The sequence below is a fragment of the Bombus huntii genome, chromosome 7 (assembly GCF_024542735.1).
Source record: "Bombus huntii isolate Logan2020A chromosome 7, iyBomHunt1.1, whole genome shotgun sequence".
In the NCBI taxonomy this organism is placed as follows: domain Eukaryota; kingdom Metazoa; phylum Arthropoda; class Insecta; order Hymenoptera; family Apidae; genus Bombus; species Bombus huntii.
Genome location: NC_066244.1, coordinates 2709551 through 2722717, shown reverse-complemented (window position 1 = coordinate 2722717; position 13167 = coordinate 2709551). Strand labels below are relative to the sequence as shown.

General features: G+C 32.0%; 3 protein-coding genes across 10 annotated transcripts in view; 2 read left to right on the top strand and 1 right to left on the bottom strand.

Moving 5' to 3' along the window:
* LOC126867573 (focal adhesion kinase 1) overlaps positions 1–8359 on the top strand; it is a 37839-nt gene extending 29480 nt beyond the window's left edge. For 4 of the 6 annotated variants that reach the window (XM_050622190.1, XM_050622187.1, XM_050622186.1 and 1 more), the window contains 18 exons: positions 42–230; positions 312–392; positions 469–691; positions 1061–1096; positions 1212–1343; positions 1433–1615; positions 1692–1908; positions 1981–2171; positions 2251–2455; positions 2560–2639; positions 2729–4551; positions 5071–5211; positions 5294–5443; positions 5511–5610; positions 5681–5912; positions 5999–6290; positions 6376–6721; positions 6802–8359. In XM_050622190.1, coding sequence (XP_050478147.1) covers positions 42–230; positions 312–392; positions 469–691; positions 1061–1096; positions 1212–1343; positions 1433–1615; positions 1692–1908; positions 1981–2171; positions 2251–2455; positions 2560–2639; positions 2729–4551; positions 5071–5211; positions 5294–5443; positions 5511–5610; positions 5681–5912; positions 5999–6290; positions 6376–6699 — 4599 coding nt within the window. In that variant the 3' untranslated portion in view covers positions 6700–6721; positions 6802–8359. The remainder of the gene's footprint in view (positions 1–41; positions 231–311; positions 393–468; positions 692–1060; positions 1097–1211; positions 1344–1432; positions 1616–1691; positions 1909–1980; positions 2172–2250; positions 2456–2559; positions 2640–2728; positions 4552–5070; positions 5212–5293; positions 5444–5510; positions 5611–5680; positions 5913–5998; positions 6291–6375; positions 6722–6801) is intronic. The other 2 variants (XM_050622191.1, XM_050622189.1) reach the window with 2 other exon arrangements.
* A 375-nt stretch (positions 8360–8734) lies between these two features.
* Positions 8735–10779, bottom strand: LOC126867587 (sister chromatid cohesion protein DCC1). Its single transcript, XM_050622239.1, has 8 exons — positions 10635–10779; positions 10344–10520; positions 10092–10287; positions 9819–10011; positions 9485–9701; positions 9289–9398; positions 9018–9198; positions 8735–8943 (listed from the first exon to the last, which is right to left on the bottom strand). The coding sequence occupies exons 1-8, from the start codon at positions 10652–10654 to the stop codon at positions 8838–8840; spliced, it is 1200 nt and encodes a 399-aa protein (XP_050478196.1). The 5' UTR covers positions 10655–10779; the 3' UTR covers positions 8735–8837.
* Positions 10780–10826: 47 nt separating this feature from the next.
* On the top strand, positions 10827–13157 carry LOC126867594 (elongin-C). 3 transcript variants are annotated; one of them, XM_050622250.1, is made up of 5 exons: positions 10827–10991; positions 11431–11491; positions 11688–11756; positions 11929–12122; positions 12190–13157. In XM_050622250.1, exons 2-5 carry the CDS (start codon positions 11459–11461, stop codon positions 12329–12331), a joined length of 438 nt encoding a protein of 145 aa, XP_050478207.1. In that variant the 5' UTR covers positions 10827–10991; positions 11431–11458; the 3' UTR covers positions 12332–13157. The 3 variants fall into 3 exon arrangements, with proteins under 3 accessions (XP_050478207.1, XP_050478209.1, XP_050478208.1); XM_050622251.1 differs by lacking the exon at positions 10827–10991 and adding an exon at positions 11336–11359; XM_050622252.1 differs by lacking the exon at positions 11688–11756 and having other exon boundaries at positions 10831–10991.
* The last annotated feature ends 10 nt before the right edge of the window (positions 13158–13167 follow it).

Below are 13167 nucleotides of genomic sequence, written 5' to 3'. Positions count from 1 at the left end.
GTTTGAGGGTTTGCTGTAAAAGCGTCGCGTTTGGTTCGCAGGTCGGTCTACACAAGTTCTTACCGCGGTCCGTGTTGAATGGAATGAAACCAAAGGCACTACGCAAGTTAATACAGCAGCATTTCAAAAAAGTTGCAGCATTGTCTGAGCTGGAATGCATGTTCAAGTTCTTCGATCTCTTGCGCGCGCATTACAGATTCGATCAGGAAAGATTTATATGCGCTTTGGGGGTGAGTTTGTCGAATTGCCGTAGCTCTGTCTACTTATAGTTATCATAGTCTAAAACTGTCTTGTATCGTTCTGCACTGCAGTCCAGCTGGTCTATACCTGTAGAACTAGTTATTGGACCAGATTTAGGCATCTCTTACATGGCTCACAGAGGAGGAACGGTGGTAAATATCTGATTAACACACTAGGTTTTATAAAAAATGTTACAATGTTTTGTTGGTAATATTAAATCTTTCATAGCCAACGAGAATGGCAGAGTTCTCTCAAATACAATCTATTCAAACGCTAGTATCGGACTGTAAAGAACATGCAAAAGCGTGTATTAAATTAAGAGTAGCTGGAGCAGCAGAAACGCTTAGTATAACTTGCTCGAGTCTAGATCAAGCGGAAAGTCTTGCGGATTTAATCGATGGGTACTGTAGGCTAATTACTGGAAGCAATACCTCGTTATGGAACAGAAAAGGTATGGTAATATTTGACTAAAATTTTTCAAGCAGCCGTAAAAACTGGCATGCTCCAAAAAAATTGTTATCATTTGCCATTGAAATTTTTATTCTTTATTTCTTTATCTTAATATTTATCCTCTTAGCGTGTTGACATCTTAAAACTAACAATCTCGATGTTGAGGCAATGAACATTTCCTTTAATTTTTATCGGTATTCGTGATAGTGTTCGAAGAACTATAGAAATTTATTTTATTTATAAACGTCACAGAACGTTTAGTTTCATTGTATTTTTATAATGAAATCATGTATTATACCCCAAATATCTCGCACGAATCCCTTTTACGTTACATAAAAGATACTAAGTTATAATCGTTTACACTTCCAAGCTGCATCGTGGAAAAACTATCCCTGTCCATGCAAAGGTTTGTAGTTTTGAATGATCCCGAGCTGTAGTTTACTGTCTCGTTTAGAGTACTTGCATGAGAACCACGATTGATTTATTCACGATTATTGATTATATTCTCGACTTCAAAATAGATGCTCATCCACCGAAGTACAGACAAGAGGGATCCAATAGTCCGGAGAAAAACGTAAGCAAAACGGGAACTATTTTATCAGAGGACTACGCAGAAATCGTGGACGAAGAAGGAGACTATTCAACGCCAGCTAGTGAGTGTAATTTTAAAAAGACAAGTCTATCATACTACCTACCTTTTACACTCAAAGGAATATTAAACTTTGATTGTTAATAATTTTAGCTAGAGATTATGAGATAGTCAGGAATCAAGTGGAACTAGGTGAAATCATTGGAGAGGGCCAATTTGGCAATGTACATAAAGGTTCTTATAAAGGGCGGGACAATCAAGTAATACCTGTAGCAGTTAAAACCTGTAAAGTCGATGCAGATCTTGCAACTTCGGAAAAATTTCTCGAAGAAGCCTGTAAAAAAATTTCTTCTTAATTTATCAATAGAGTAGAAGCTGCGGCTGTGTGATTAATACTTGTATAAAATTTCAGATATAATGCAACAATTCGAACATCCTCATATCATAAGACTAATAGGAGTATGTTCCGAAGCGCCGATTTGGTTGGTGATGGAATTGGCCAAATTAGGGGAGATGCGAGCTTATCTACAATCGAACAAACACCGTTTGGACCTCGCCACTCTTCTACTTTACACGTTTCAATTGAGCACTGCCTTATCGTATCTTGAGAGCAAGAAATTTGTACACAGGTAATTATAGAAAAAATTTATGATTCAAGAACAATTTTGTCCATCACTGTAAATATTTATTAATTTTTATAGAGATATTGCTGCAAGAAATGTACTAGTCTCTGCACACAATTCCGTAAAATTAGCAGACTTTGGTCTTAGTAGATGGGTGGAAGATCAAAGTTATTATACAGCGAGTAGATGTAAGTTACCTATTAAATGGATGGCACCGGAGAGTATTAATTTTCGAAGATTTACAACGTCGTCTGACGTTTGGATGTTTGGTAGGTGTTTTAAGATAAAAACTGATATTCTTTTCCATACTTGATAGTAATGTAAAATATTTTCTTTTTGCTTCTTCAGGTGTATGCATGTGGGAAATTTTAATGTTAGGTGTAAAACCGTTCCAAGGTGTAAAAAATAACGAAGTGATTCGTAAATTAGAGAACGGAGAAAGACTTGCGTTACCGAATCATTGTCCTCCGCGATTATATTCTTTGATGTCTCAGTGCTGGAGTTATGAACCCAGTAAACGTCCGACGTTTAAAGAAATCAGAGAAACGTTACAGTACGTACATTTACTTAATAAATTTAATTTAATTTAATCTTGGTTACCTTTGCTTGATTTCGTTGTCGATAGTTTGTGTTAAATTAAAAATTACGATATTGTAGTGAAATTTTATTGGAAGAAAAACATCAGCAACAGGAAACGATGAGACGAGAGAACAGAAGAGTGCAAGCTATGTCTTGGGGTACGTAAAAAGAAAATAAAGAATAAATTACATTCGATGCAGTCGAGATACTTTGGTGAGCACGGAGCAGATAATTTTTCGTCATTTAGGTGCAGACGATGTACCACCACCTAAACCTTCGAGGCAACCGCAAAACACAACAGATCAATCTCAGCTAACCGCTGCAGCGCCGGTTTCGACATATATCGTGGCGCAAAGCCCCGAGGTTCTTGCACAACTTCTCAAGGATAATCAAACTAGGGGGGTATGTCCCTCCGTCTACACAACACCCGCTTCGCCTTTCAATACCTTAGCCGTACAATTTCAAGACGAAGAGCAAGTCTTAACTACCGCCTTAGTTTCAGATCTACCCTTTTTCGATTCAGCCACCTCAGAACCTTCTGCCTCTCACGATACTCATTCAGGAGATTCCACTTTGTCCGACACTAATTTAGATTCCCTTGATTCCTCGGACACTCCTCTCATGTCGAGCCTTAATATTTCAGACGCGACACAAGCTCAGTCACCCGCTGCCAATAGAAAGCAGCAGAAGGTTAAAGAGATGCAAAATTTGTACGCGGTTAGTTCAAAAGTCGTCGGTAGCATTACTGGAGATTTGTATTCTCCCGTACAGAAATTCATAACGTCCAGTGCTATTCCTGCTACAACTAACGTAGCAACTTGTGGCGAAATATACGGGCCTGTCGCTAATTTCACGCAAAGTTCTGCCATCGTTGGTAATCTTAGTCAGAGCCCCAGCGTAGGTGGTAATTTTGGTGAAAATCCTGGAAACTTTGGGCCTAGTAGTTTAAATAGTATCGTAGGATTAAACAATCAAAATCACTCGTCAAATTTTGGCCAATTTTCTGCTAATAACACGAATCAAACATTCGGTGTTGCTCAACCGGTAAGCCAAAATTCTAGTTGTATACAAAATCCTGTCACTACCGTCGCGTATCCTCGTGTATCGATCGTTAGTTCGACCAGTGCTGCTGTTCCTGGGTCAAATACGGAATGTTTATACGGACCGGTACTGAAATTTCGAGCGCAAAACATTCAGAATCAAAATGTCTCTGATTTGAAACCCATAAACGTATCGGTTGGATCTGCCATACCAAATTCGAGAAGCAATTTAGCACACACTTCGGCTCCAGGACAAAATCTACAAGCACAGCCGATGCACGCCCAGAATTATCAGCATCAGCAAATCTATTCGAACATTAGCCATCCAGGAACGCAACCAATGTACATGTCACAGTCGCAGAACGTGCAAAACATCCAAAAACAAAATCCCATTCATCAACCCGTTTCTTACATCCCAACACAACATACGAATCAGCAAAATCAAGCGACAGGTGCTAACCCAATTTACACGGCACAAACGGCTTCAGTTACGGTGGTGCAAGCTCAGAAGATTCAGGGCCCCGTATACGTACAACAAATTCAAGCTGGGATTGCGAGTCACGTACCGAACGCTCAAGCAATGAACATGAATCAGCAATTGTCTTTTGAAATAGCACAAAGTCATCCCGTTCAAATGCATTTCGCCACATCAGGTGGCTCAGTTCAACCCACTAGCCAGCAACACATGCATCCAAGCGCATCTAACATTGTAATGGGGCAACAATCGACTTCTGTTATCGCTACGCAGCATGCTCCGACACAATGCAACGTATCAAATCTGTCAGCAACCATGGCGAACGCAACACAGTATTTGCCACAACCAGTGATGCAGGCGGGAATCATAAGATCAAGCACTCCTCAGATAGCAACTGGTGTTGCAAAAATTACTACATTCGTAAACCAAAAACAAGACGAACAACTGACAAGCTCGACAGATGGTACACTCTCTGGATCACTGATATCTTCCGCTGTCAGTGATAGCACAATGTCATCGAGCAGCTCGATGACAGAGGAGGCACAGCAAGATCAGGTTTGGCAAAGCCTCCTAGGAATGACAATCGCATCCTCTATCTGCAACAGCATATTGTTTTTATTTATGATTCGAAATTCTTGCAGCACCATACTTCTGTTGCAAATCAAATGTATATACAATACATACATACATACATACATACATACATACGTATATATTATATTGCTTCTGGTATAATGCAGATGCGCTCACATGCTCGTTTAAATTCACACAATGGCCCTTTTCTTTCGTTTATACACAACTAGACGATATTTTTTGTTTATAACCGAAATGAATTTTATTTTGCAGTTTTGGTAGGCTAATCTTTTTGCATGAAGAATGGAGATAATATTGTCACTATAACAATCTGAGCTGCATGAAATGAGTATGATTGCACTACTATTGTTCTGAAATTGGTTTTGCATCGAGAATTATGCATCTCTTTAATTTTACTATGTACATATGTTTATGAAACTGTGCATTATCTTAACGATTTGGAGCGAATTGATGAAAATAAAATGAATCCTTTTCTTTCAGAGAACCATACAATCACAGTTCGATAACATTACAGAAAATTTCAACAGTGGAATTGACGATGAACAAAAATTATTAGAACAACGACTTTTGGAACAACAACGCCAGTCGGAAGAAGATAGTCGTTGGTTGGCAAGGGAAGAGGTGCGATTTATTACTTGCATTTTTCATATTTATGATGCATTATTTATTTGCTCATTTTACTATTATTTATTTCCATATTTAGAAACGTCTGTCCATTGCGACAAGTGGAGACGAAAGCGCGAGTCCACCAATTCCCCGTTCAGTTACGCAATCACCAAATCATGAACAACATAGTGTTAATACCGGTTCTATAGGTTCCGATAAAAGTACCGAAAAAGTAATTGTGGTGAAGGTAATTTTTTTAATGCTTAAATAATTTTTAAATGTAAAGAAAGTTACAGAGAATGCCTATTTTGTAGAAAATGGAACCAACACCAACTGCTGATCTAGATAGAACGAACGATAAGGTATATGATTGTACCACCAGTGTAGTTCGTGCTGTGATGTCTTTATCTCAAGGTATGAATTATTATGTAAGATACCGAGGTATCTATGACGTTTTAAATAATATTTTACCTCACAAACTTAGGTGTCCAACAAAGCAAAGCTGACCAATATTTGGAATTAGTACGTAAAGTGGGTATCGAATTGAGGGCCTTACTTTTATCTGTAGATGTTCTTATGGACATATTACCTACATCTGCTCATCGAGAAGTAGAAATGGCGCATAAAGTTCTTAGTAAGGATATGGCAGAACTTGTAACTGCCATGAAGCATGCTCAGAAATACAGTGCTACTACTTTGGATGCAGAATACCGAAAGTAAATGTTTCGATTAATACTTATTGGTATATCTCCATGCATAACAGATGAATGAAAATATTAAGAAATATTTAATGTAATTTCAGAGGAATGCTATCAGCAGCACATATTTTGGCAATGGACGCAAAAAATCTTTTAGATGTAATCGATTCAATACGCATTCGATATCCATACGTAGAAGGCCAAATTTGCCAAAAGCAAAATCATATTAGTACTTCACAAGAATCAATGCCAGAAAGTCGTATTCGTTCCAGTCAATCTGGAGAACATTTCTTAAGGAGAAGTCAGTCGAGTGAACGTCAAGGTACAACATTCAGACAGAGTCAAAGCGGTGATCTTCTACATAGAATGGGACAATCCGTTGATCGTTCGTTGCAGGTAAACTGTACTTTAAACTTAATTTTATATGACGATTAAATAACGTCAGTAGAACAATATTCTAAAAATACAATTTTGCATTTAGGGTAGCCAAACTGATGTTAGCAGTAGTTCTAGTTTAGAAAGAAGGCATCATATCGTCACCAACAGTCTCGAACGTAATTCAACAACAAGGAGACAAATGACCACAAATAGCTTAGAAAGAAAAAGACCATCGTTATCTTGTAATATCAGCCCTATGAATAATTCGGTTAATCTGCCACCAATGGTACCAGTTACCTGTAATTTAGTCCAAACAGTTGGACCTGTCATTCATCCAAGTCAAACAGTTACAACAGGTATTAATCAACAGTCAGTGTTTGCACCTAATAATAAAACGACAAATGAAAGTGCAACAACTGATAGCTAACAACGAGGTGCCTTGTATTAAGGTAAATTCAAATTATTCATTACATTCACATGAAATTTCTTCTACTCGTTACTTTACTGCATTTATATTTGTTAATTTTAGGAAAACTTCGAGAGAATAATTATATGTACATAGACTACATCGTACAAGTTACCCATTTACATCTCACGCATAATTCAGCAGCAGGAGATTTAGTATTTATGCTTTTTATAGCTCTTTTTAACATTTAACAAACTTTGTCTAAACGTACTTATAGATAGGACAGTATTCGTTAGATGTAGTCATAGAATTATTACTAAAAGACGTAAGTCACAGCTATAAAGAAATCACTCCAAAGCTTTAGAATTATTGTTGATTTGTTATTATATGACAACCACGTATATAGGGTGACGCAAAAGGCACCCTCGAATTTAAAGTTCAAGCGTTATAAGTGTACGTAACTTTTATCGATACAAAACCAATATTTACATGAGGAGTTATTTAAATTTTGTTACATATACTTTAACATTATAGAAAATTAACTATAACAGGCTTGCTATTACAATATCATGATGTATACGATCCATCACTTTGGAGATTGTCTCATTGCATCACCCTGTAAGTAGTTGAATAATTCTATATATATTTATAAATATATATTTAAGCGAATAGTTCGAAGTATTCTGCAAAAAACGAATTTCTCATAGGATACAATTTTGCGAAGTTGTTTTTATGAATTTATAATTTAATAGTATGTTTCCTGCTAAGAGGAGTGATTATAATTGTAAAAAAATGGGACTGAATGTTATTTCTATTAGGTAATTATTTAGCAATTCATACCAATTTGTGAAATTTATATAAAATGTTTTATAAAAAATGAATCATTCTTCAGCGGCAAGTCAGTTCCTATAAAATATTTATAAAAATTTCATCTTTGCATAAGAATAGTATTGATAACTCGTCAACACAGTGCGCTTGTAAGAACACACACAGTGCATTTATGACTCTATTAAATATTCCATAAATATGAAGTATTCCATTTTTATACATTTATTACCTTTTATGTTCCTGGGAAAATTTAGTTTCATATTAAATTAATATTATTATCCATGATGATTGACTGATTTTTATATTATTCATTATTTTACAACAACCACAATTTTTTAATACTAATGTGCCAAGGTGTGTTTATATAATATAAACAAATTTTGCTATTAACGCAATAAAAATGTACAGTAATATTTTAATGTATCATCCCAGGAATTTGTAATTCATGATTACGACGTTTGACACTGCTATTGCATCGAGAGTATAGGGTACTTTTTTTCTAGAATTGCATTAAGTAGGTATATGTAAATAGATACCCAAAATTTATATCATTTAACAATAATGTTAATAATTAAGAGTAAGTATTATTTTTAGTGACTTTTATGTTTCATGAATGTTTAACTATGCATATGCATATTTTGAACATTTGTTACAGTTTAGTTACATATTTATCAGAATTCCACTGAAAAATAGATACATCTTGTGGTGTATGTTTATACTGTCTTCGATATTATAATACTATATAAAGTATACCTTTTGTTCTATAATTCCTCTACATGATATGTAATTATCGCAAGAATGTCATGACGAATATCACAATATATAATGATATAATAAAATTATAAGATTTTTAGGACGAACTTATTCTTTATGAACACACAATTGACTCTTATAACTTCGACTGAGTTTTATATTTTTAATTTCTTTTTGGTAAATTTATTTAGTTACTTCTATGTATAAACTAACATGAAAATAAAAGCTTAATTTATTTTAGCATTATAGCTAAAATTCTTCTATAGTTACATTATACAAGATTTCGAAAACTGTAACGAAATAATAAATACATGAACTATTTATAATTGTTAGTGCTGATAATTGTTCTTAAAGATGTAGTTGCAATTCTTTAAGAAGGGAAACAAGAAAAAATAGATACTGGAACGAAAATATTCTACCATCATTGATCCTGTTACTGTTATAGGTGATAAAGACTAAGAATAAACACAGTATGTAATATTTAAAAAATATTTATAAAATTGTGTAAATGTAACTATGTATTATGACCACAAACAGAATAATAAACAACAAGAATGATTTCAGCAGTATAAGTAATTTCAGTTACCATATTTTGAACTATAATACTTAATACCATTAATAATTGAATATCTAGCATACTTAGTTAGAAGAGCATTAACATTCATTTTATGCGTTGTTAAATTTCTGGAAAAAAAAAATAAAATAATTTCTATTTTTAAAAAGATTGTATTTTACAAATGCAATTAATTTTTACTTACGTTATATAGGGTGTTATTTCTTGAACTGTCCACTTCTTTTTTGCTTTAAAAAGTTTATTAAATCTTTCATCAATATCTATTGGCAAATCAGTTTCTGGGAAAGATATTATTTCTTTTTCCATTAAATTATTCCACTTAATAAGTGCAATTCCACATAGATATTCTTCTTTTGGTTCTATTTCTACATACAAAGAAATATAATATAAGCAGCTATTTTTATTATAAGTAACATATGTAAATTGCAATTCCTTTTATAAAAATTTGTATTTACTTTCTGGGGTACCAATATTCCATGATTTCATGAATTGTTTGTATTCAGTTACTGGAGAAGCAACAAACAGTACTTTTGCTAAAGTTTTGCAACATTTTTCTTCATTATATCTATAATATTGTTACTTATTATAACTAGTTAAAATTATAAAATACATTATGTATATTAGAAAGATTTCTGTATAAGTTGTCTATACTTATATAATGGTGTTCCATCCTTCCTTAATTTTTCACTTATTTCTGTATATTTTGTAAACAAAGTATTAAAAACTGGTTTGTAAATAAATTCTTTCAAAAATTCATATGTAATTTCTTTGTCTACTTCATCTATTTCCCAACTATTTTCCTCAAAAAGATCTAACATAAGTGTTAAACTTCGGACCTCAAATTCAAATGATATAAGACGGAAATAACCTTGAGACCAAGAAACGAGAAATAATATAATTATTTAATATTAATATTAGTATAGTTAATTAATATCGTTACTTAATATCAAGTATGTGATAATAATTTTTATAAAAAATATACTACCATCAATATTGGTTATTAAATAATTATTTAAAGCTTGGATTAGTTCAGCTTCACTGGCTTGTATTTCGTTTTTTAATCTATGCCAATCATATAAAAGTTCGTGAGATATCGATGATTCATACTCTATTCCTTTAAAAGATGTGGGCTCAAGAATATTAAGTAATTTTTCCAATTTAGGTCTACACTCCTTTACCTTCGATATTTTATACATATATTCACATATAGAAAAATTTATACTTTCTTACTGTATTGATTTACATCAACCTTACATACCTCATAGTATGTATGAAAAATCCCACAAATATTATAAGCTTTTATTATTCGGTTTGTATCCACATTTGTCTGTTGAGATAAATTTAATTTTGGTACTAACAAATAAGAATTAGATGTTTCTACCTCACTAATATCATATGTTCGATCTTTTGTGCATAATACCACAGAATCTTCTTCAGTACCCTGGAACGTTAAACTAGAATGTTGCATAAATTATAAGTAAAATACATATAAATTTAAATGATTGTATACCTGTCCCCAGTGTTTACTGTTTCTATTAAATTTTCATCAAGTTCTAAGAGTTTGATGTGTTCTTGCATATTATGTTCTTTTGCAGAATATAAAATTTGTGTTACATTTAGCAGATCAGACTCATTAATAACAGCTAATTTTAAACTTTCTTGTACTTCTTCCATTGTTCTTGAATAGCTATAGAAATAAAAATCAAAATACATCAGACAAAAGATTAATTTAATATTTTATTACATTTATACATGTATAAGATAGTATGAAAACATAATAATAAATAAAATTTTAAGTTACCTAGCTTTTACAGTTTCCATCGTATGAAATTTAGAAAGGTTAGAATGAAGTTACGAGTTATCGAAAGAGATAAATTGTTCTTTTTAAACTATAGTATTCACATTAATAAATTATATAAAAGTAAGGTTTCATATTAAAACAATATATTTTATTGGTTTTTACGCGCCAATTTTTCTTCGTCCAATCGTAGAATAAATAAAACTGAAGATTGAAGATACAGAAGTAGTTTAGAATCTCTGGTTTCGATTTATCGAGAACTATATATCACCAACGGCCATATTAATTGCCATTGCGTTTATTAAGAAACTTTGTTGTGATCAAAAAGTCTGAATTTGTACAATTTTCTTTTTCATCGAGGTATGTACGATTAATTGTTCTGAAGTGAAATGCGATGATAAATCTTTTCGTCCCGAAAATATAATTGTGAATGTAATGTATGGCCTGAATACTATAACAATGACTTATTTTTTATTTTATATTTGATTCCTTTTTGATGCCAATTTTTTAATGTACTCTTGATAATATATTCTTTATGTTACTGGTTCATCATATTGAGCTTGAAATGAAATATTATACTACAATAATCAATTCAATTTTATTCTTTGTATAAACTGATGCAGCAAAAACCTTAATCAACCTAAATAAATATATGTTTTATAGATTATAACAAATTACATTCCATTGTAAACGAAGATAGATATCAATTTAAAAGAAAATGTTTTGAAGTATATATTCTATTTTTTATGAAAGTATCTAATTAATTATTTAATATTAGCTAATCATTTGCTGTTCTTAGGAAGATAAACATCTTATAAAATACAAACATGTCAAATGATGTGAACACCCAAGTTGATAAGGTATGTTTTATTCAAAATATTATGCATGCCAAATTTTTTCATGACAGTTGGGATATGTGAAGTGTATTTGAAAGAAATGTATGTGCTGTTACAATTGGGCTGCTATCATAACTGCTAGATTAATTCTTCTAATTGGAAAACAGGAAATTTGTGGTAAACAATTTGTTGATTAATGCTAATTTTTCTTTGGATCAAGCCCAATGAGGAAGAAAATATCGATAAAGCAGAGGAAGAAGAAGGCACTTCATCTATTGATCTGCATGCGGTACCTATTTCTGCAAATTAAAATTTTGCTGCTTAATGATCATTTTGTGTTTTTTATATTCCTTGCCTTTTGTTACTAACAGTAGGGTAGTTGTACGGTAGTTAAAATACTAACTACGTCATATAAATATGAATATACAGCATAATGTGCAAGTAATGGGATAAACTTTTAGCAAGAAAGTGGACTTGTATATGGAGGTTGTGAAGGACCAAATGCAATGTATGTAAAACTTGTCAGCAGTGATGGACATGAATTTATTGTTAAACGTGAACATGCTTTAACTAGTGGAACAATAAAAGCTATGCTAAGTGGCCCTGGACAATTCGCAGAAAATGAAGCTAATGAAGTAAACTTTCGAGAAATTCCGTAAGTATTTTTTAATTCTGCTTTTAATAAAACTTAATTATATTCTTAATTAAACTTCTGTTTACAGATCTCATGTATTGCAAAAAGTTTGCATGTATTTTACTTACAAAGTACGCTATACAAATAGTAGCACAGAAATACCAGAATTCCCCATTGCACCTGAAATTGCATTAGAATTATTGATGGCTGGAAATTTTCTAGATTGTTAAATGTCATAAATAATGTCAATAACAAGCAATTCAGCTCTGAGGCATAACAAAATTGTTGATTATAATTTCGATTTTAAAAAAAAATTCAATATTGTAACACATTTTTAGAAGAGACTCGTACTTTATATTTCACAGCATGGTTATTATTTTAACAATAAATAATTTTAATTGATTAAATGATTTAATTGACATAAACATAAACAACATAAATTTTAAAAATTAACACATTCAATATTAATATTTAAAGTAAAATAGGAATTTCGATTAGTAAATGATATAAATATACTGCATGTATTACTTGATTATGCTTTCCATATATTTCAGTAATACATTCAATTATTATCTAAACAAAATTTGTATTGGAAAATGATGTGCTGTTGTAATATTAAATATACATCCATGCCTGTCTGATATACAATTATAAGAACAGATTTATATTATGTACAATTCGAGCAAATTTCAATCAGTAGATTGTATGCTAATGGAGATTCTTATTTTTGAAAGCATTATGTATTGATATATTGTAGTTATATTTTTTGTTACATATAAGAATATTTATTTTTTGCTTCTATTTATGTTACAAATTACTTTATATTTATTATTTTTTAGCAACTTCTATAATTGGTTCTTATATTTTTCATATAGAAAATAATACATAGATTCATAGGTAGAATACAATATAATTAGAAATATATTATGTGATATAATGTAAGAAAAAGAACACACAACACATTTTTACAAGCCTTCATAAAGAAATGTATGTGTGTGAGACTGTATTCTAGTATAGTCAATTACAAAAATAAAAATTAATGGTTGTTTTTTCTTATTTCTTACTT

Excerpts from the sequence above, each read along its gene's own strand:
- LOC126867587 (XM_050622239.1), bottom strand. The coding sequence starts at position 10,654 with ATGGAAACTGTAAAAGCTAG. Across the intron at positions 9,702-9,818 it reads TTTAATAACCAATATTGATG|GTTATTTCCGTCTTATATCA; the intron begins GTAGTATATTTT and ends CTTGGTCTCAAG. Across the intron at positions 8,944-9,017 it reads GAAATAACACCCTATATAAC|AAATTTAACAACGCATAAAA; the intron begins GTAAGTAAAAAT and ends TTTTTTTTCCAG.
- LOC126867594 (XM_050622250.1), top strand. The coding sequence starts at position 11,459 with ATGTCAAATGATGTGAACACCCAAGTTGATAAG. Across the intron at positions 11,492-11,687 it reads TGAACACCCAAGTTGATAAG|CCCAATGAGGAAGAAAATAT; the intron begins GTATGTTTTATT and ends CTTTGGATCAAG. Across the intron at positions 12,123-12,189 it reads GTAAACTTTCGAGAAATTCC|ATCTCATGTATTGCAAAAAG; the intron begins GTAAGTATTTTT and ends TTCTGTTTACAG.